The following is a 5,767-nucleotide window of genomic DNA, read 5'->3' as shown; positions in this document are numbered from 1 at the left end:
CTATCCAGGGGTGGGCAAACTTTTTGACTTGAGGGCCACAATGGGTTCTTAAACTGGACCGGAGGGCCGGAACAAAAGCATGGATGGAGTGTTTGTGTGAACTAATATAAATTCAAAGTAAACATCATTACATAAAAGGGTACGGTCTTTTTTGTTTTTAGTTTTATTCATTTCAAACGGGCCGGATCCGGCCCGTGGGCCGTAGTTTGCCCACGGCTGTCCTGGATCATAGGTCAATGTTCAACCATTGAGCCACACAAGCCGGGAACACCTTTGCCTCTTTACCAGCACACTGAGTTTTCACTTATTCTTTAAAATGTAGCTTTCTCCTCCTAAACCAGTACCAAGAACATATATGTTCTTCCACTTTGATTTATGTTTCTGCTACCATGTTTCCTTGGTACTGCATGCATACCTTCCATTAGCACAGGTGTTCTAAGCTATATTTGTTTGTATATGAATCTCTACTACTTTGGGAGATCCTAATGAATATAGACCATGAGTATTTTTTCCATCGTCAATGCTTGTATCAGACCCCTGCTATATGTTTATTGAATGAATGAAATTCATACACATTAAGCTTCCGTATTAACTACAAGACTGTCTTTATGAATGTCTTGCAAAATCTCACTTAATTCATAGTCATTCTGCCTCCAACTGAAATTGGAGGCTTTTTACAAATGAAATATTCCTGATTGAGTAGGATGGTTTTAAAGCTGGTATATGATATATGAACACCACTGTACATTTCAGTGCTTATGTAGATATCTCACATTGCCTTCATTCAGGTCCTAGATGTTCACACGATCAGACATCTTTCTCTTAGACAATATGAGGTGTCTGAATATATCTTTTACTGATTTTCCTCTTAGCTATGGAAGAACAATGCAAGGAGTTCTGATTTGATAGGAGGGAAAAGAACCTATGAGCCTGATGTTTCTTCATTTAGAGTGGGATTATTACTCTCATATACCAGTAATTAATGGGAAACAAGCAAAATAAACTTTCTTGGCTAAATTAATCATTTCTAATATTTTAATTTTTTTAATTGATTTCAGAGAGGAAAGGAGAGGGAGATAGAAACATCAATGATGAGAGAGAATCATTGATTGATTGGCTGCCTCCTGCATGCCCCCTACTGGGGATCAAGCCCGCAACCCGGGCATGTGCCCTCGACTGGAATTGAACCCAGGATCCTTCAGTCCACAGGCCAACGCTCTATCCACTGAACCAAACCAGCTCGGGCCACAAATTATTTTAAAGAATGATTTGAGCTAAATGTTACTATTGAAATAAAAGCTATGAAATGTTTATAGAAAGTAATAATGCCCATTATTGAGAACTTATTACATATCAAATAAACTACTAGGTTATTGATCTATCTCCTTATATAAACCATTATCTGTCTGCTAATAAATGAGCACCTAATATACACCAGATACTATACTAGACACTATATTACTTTTCTTTTTAATCCTCTACCTCGGGATATTTTTCCCATTGATTTTATTTTTTTAAGAGAGAGTGAAGAGGAAGGGGGCAAAGAGAAACATCGATGTGAGAGAGACACATTGTTTGGTTGCCTCCTGCAACCACCCCAACCAGGGCCCGGCTGGGGAGGAGCCTGCAACCACAGTACATGCCCTTGACCAGAAACGAACCCAGGACCCTTTGGTATGAAGGCTGACACTCTATCCAATGAGCCAAACCAGCTAGGGCATAGACATGGTAGCAATGCTGGTACACTCAACTTGGGGTCTCCATTGTCGCTGTCGTCATCATCATCATCATCATCATCGTCATCATCATCATCTTTGTTATTCTGTTGCACTCCTTTCTGCCATTCAGGGGTGTTTTGGTGCTAGATCTTTCTTGAATATTGTTATTTGTCACATAAAATTTTAATGGAAATGCTTTGATAGTTGGCAGAGCTATATTTCCCATATTGAGTTTTGGGACATATGGTTATAATTTCTTGACCATGACAGTTTTACATAGGCTTATGTCACAGTATAATTCAGTAAGAATTCAATCCTAAATTTTACAGTTTTTAAAACCAAGGTAAAAGTGGTTCATTAGGTTTATAGATTATGTGCTTTATTTACTTCTTTTTCTTGATCAGCTTTATTGAGGTTATGTGCTTTTAAAGTTTAAAATAATTTCTACTTTTAAACTCTAAAGTCATTTTCAATTATTTCATATCTTTCAAACAGGTACCAAGTACTCGCTTTTGCAACAGATGCAGATAAAAGACAGGAGACTGAACAGCAAAAACTTGGTTCTGGAAAAAGACTTGTCGTAAGGCCATTTTTTTAAATATAAAAATTTCAGCAATGTTACATTTATTTTGTTATTGATTTATTTTTTTATTTTTTTAAATTAAATTTTTTCTATTTTTCAATTACAGTTGACATTCAGTATTATTTTATATTAGTTCCAGGTGTACAGTGTAGTGGTTGGACATTTATATAATTTACAAAGTGATCCCCCGATACGTCTAGTACCCTACATGGCTGGCACCATGCATGGTTACAATATTATTGACTATATTCCCTATGCTGAATTTTACATTCCTGTGACTGTTTTGTAGCTACCAACTTGTAGTTTTAAGCCTTTCATCATTTCCATCCAGTCCCTCACCCCCATCTGGCAACCATCAGTATCTATGAGTCTGTTTTGTTTGTTTCTTTATTTAATTCTTTAGATACCACATATAAGTGAAATCATACAATATTTGTCTTTGTCTGACTTATTTCACTTAGCATATTATCCTCTAGGTCCATCCATGTTGTCGCAAATGGTAAGATTTCATTCTTTTTATGGCCGGGTAATATTCTATTGTATGTATCTACCACATCTTCTTTATCCAGTAGTCTATGGATGGGTACTTAGGTTGTTGTTGTGGTTTTTTTTTGCAACTAAATTGATCTTAGGTTTTCCTTTGCAGGTAGATTGGACTCTAAATATTGGAGAGCAAGCCCTTGATATATGTATTATGTCTTTCAATCAGTCAGCATCTTCTGTTTTTGTTCTTGGTGAAAGAAACTTTTTTTGCCTTAAGGATAATGGTCAGATTCAATTCATGAAGAAACTTGATTGTAGCCCAAGTTGTTTTCTCCCGTACTGCTCAGGTGTGTAGAGAGATTTTCTTTTATCTCTTCCATATGTCAGGGCTGTGCTATTTACACCAGAAAAAGGCAAACTCACATGCATATGAACATCTAGGAAAATACTTTTAAACTGAACATGTAATGGAAATTTTAACTTTGAAAGTTTGAATAGAAGTTTGATATAAAGCACACATTTGGGTTTGTCAGTCATTTTACTTTGTACAAAAGGACTGTAGAATTGGCCCCAGGCGTACATTACTGCTTTCCAAAATGAGGCTATTTACGATGATTCCAAGAGAACATCAGACTCCTCTATAAGCAGAATGGAGCATAGTGATGCCTAATAGAATGACTTTTCTGTAGTGAATGCCCAGAAAATCATTAGCTTCAATGTGTTAAATATTAATGAAACTCATGCTTTCTAGATGAAATGCAAAAATATTGGCTAGTATCTGGTTATAGTTTCCAAGTCTTTAATTTTTTTCCTTTTAGATATTGGCAGCTTGAAGTTGGAAAATCATGTTTTATTACTTAAAAATCTTTACGTATTAACATCAAGATATTATAATTAGTTTGTAACATAAATCCCCTAAAAGGGATATAATATACTGTTGCTAATGACTGTCTCCTTTTTATCCTTAAAAAAAAAATTTTCACCCTACAGTTTCTGAAGGAACAATAAATACTTTGATTGGAAACCACAGTAGCCTGTTGCATGTTTATCAGGACGTGACACTGAAGTGGGCCTCTCAGCTTCCCCACGTGCCTGTCGCAGCGAGAGTGGGCTCTTTACGGTAAGTGGTTTAATTTGACTTTTTTAAAAAAGAGAATCTTAGTCAAGGAATTATTCCAAAGTTTTATAAAACAGTGGCAAGTGATTTTACTAAAAAATGAATTTTACTAAAAAAGTGACATTGTAGTGTGAGTGTCAACAATGGAAATATTTTAAAATATAAGTTTTATTGGAGAAGAAGGATATAAAAATTCTTAATTAGAACAATTAATCATTTTTATTTGGTATTTTAGTGACATATCCTTTGTAAATTAAAGAATTCAAGAAAATAGTTTGCCTGAGAGATTATTATTATTATTTTTAACCCTCACCAGAGGATATGTTTTGAGAGAGAGAGGAAGGGAGAGAGAGAGCGCAAGAGCGAGAGCAAGTGAGAGGGAGAGAGAGAGAGAGAGAGAGAGAGAAAGAGAGAGATGTGAGAGAGAAACATCCATTGGTTGCCTCTCGTACTTGCCCCAACTGGGGATTGAACTCTCAACCTTTTGGTGTATGGAACAACGCTTCAATCAACTGAGCCACCCAGCCAGGGCTAGACTAGATTATTATTAATAATTTCTTCAAGCATTTGATGGCTTTCATTTGGAGATCCCTTATTGTTAGACTGTGAGAATGTTATACTTTAAAACTTTTTTCAGACTATGTCCAATGGTGCAGAATCACTAATGATTGTGTTTAAGACAGTTTAGATTTTAAATAAGGCCACTTTGCATTTAAAGTGAAAGACAAAAATTTATATTTGAATATTAAATTCACAAAATTTATGAAAAGTGAGAGAAAGGAGATACCTAAGTGTGTAATTTAAAAAAATTTTCCGTATAAAATGCAAGATCTCAGATTATGTTTGGGAATTGAAAATTTCGGTATATGTAGAGAAACACACTTTTTATAAACTGTCTTAGGTCCCCAAATCTACTCAGTTCTGCTTATTATATCATTTTATTGAACATTTAAAAACCATATGTAGAATTCATCAGTGACATCTACAGTATCTGATCAGTGTGACTAATCCCCCCAAATTAAGAGGCTGAATGTTATGCATCACATCATGACACTTTGGCCAACAACAATAGTCCCATAAGACTATAATGGAGTTGAAAAATTTGTGTAGTTTAGTGACATTGTAGCTGTCATAACATTTAATGCAACATAGGCCACATTGAGTGACTGACCTGGAAGGAAAATATGAAGGTGGAAATCAGTGATGGTTATTGCTTGCCCGTCAGGCATGTCCATTCCGCCATAGTAACGATCTTGAAGAATAAGAACAACATGACAGAAACTGTTAAAGGATCTGCTTCATTGAAGACAACAAGACTAACAAAAATTCAGGGAGGCTCTGTATTAGACAGAGAACCTTCTGATGACCAGACACAGACGTGTAGCCCTTTCAGCACCATGGTGATCATGGCCAAAGCAAAAAGATTGTTTGCGATGTTGAAAGAAAAGGCTGGACCTGATCACAGTGTCAGATTTAATGCTAGCTCTGGGTGGTTTAAATGATTCAAAAATCTTCATTCAAACTATGCATGGCATCAGATGGGTATTAGATTTATCAGGGGGATCACTTAGTAAGTTGTATAATGTCTAATCACTGGATTGTGTACCTGAAGCTAATATATGTCAACTGGAATTGAAAAATAAAATATTGTTTTAAGTGAAAAATAAAAGTAAAAAAGGTTTGATAATTGAAAAAAATCATTATCTATATATATAAAAAGCCAGCGACTAGGACACTGTAACGACTGGAATGACTGGTCGCTATGACGCCCACTGCGGCCAGCAAACCGCCCGATGGGGGGGTGGGGCTGGCCGGCCAACCTCCTGTGGCCCCTCCCCCCAGCCGGCCCTGCCCCTGATCGGCCCA

At 36.3% G+C, this 5,767-nt stretch overlaps 1 protein-coding gene across 2 annotated transcripts in view; it reads left to right on the top strand.

The window, feature by feature from the left end:
- BBS9 (Bardet-Biedl syndrome 9) overlaps positions 1-5,767 on the top strand; it is a 331,597-nt gene that overhangs the window by 84,360 nt on the left and 241,470 nt on the right. For both annotated transcript variants that reach the window (XM_014541095.1, XM_005868077.2), the window contains exons 7-9: positions 2,214-2,298; positions 2,948-3,131; positions 3,775-3,904. In XM_014541095.1, coding sequence (XP_014396581.1) covers positions 2,214-2,298; positions 2,948-3,131; positions 3,775-3,904 — 399 coding nt within the window. The remainder of the gene's footprint in view (positions 1-2,213; positions 2,299-2,947; positions 3,132-3,774; positions 3,905-5,767) is intronic.

Source organism: Myotis brandtii, unplaced genomic scaffold (assembly GCF_000412655.1).
Source record: "Myotis brandtii unplaced genomic scaffold, ASM41265v1 scaffold260, whole genome shotgun sequence".
Lineage (NCBI taxonomy): Eukaryota > Metazoa > Chordata > Mammalia > Chiroptera > Vespertilionidae > Myotis > Myotis brandtii.
The sequence above is the reverse complement of the archived record's forward strand: the minus strand, read 5'-3'. Positions and strand labels throughout refer to the sequence as shown.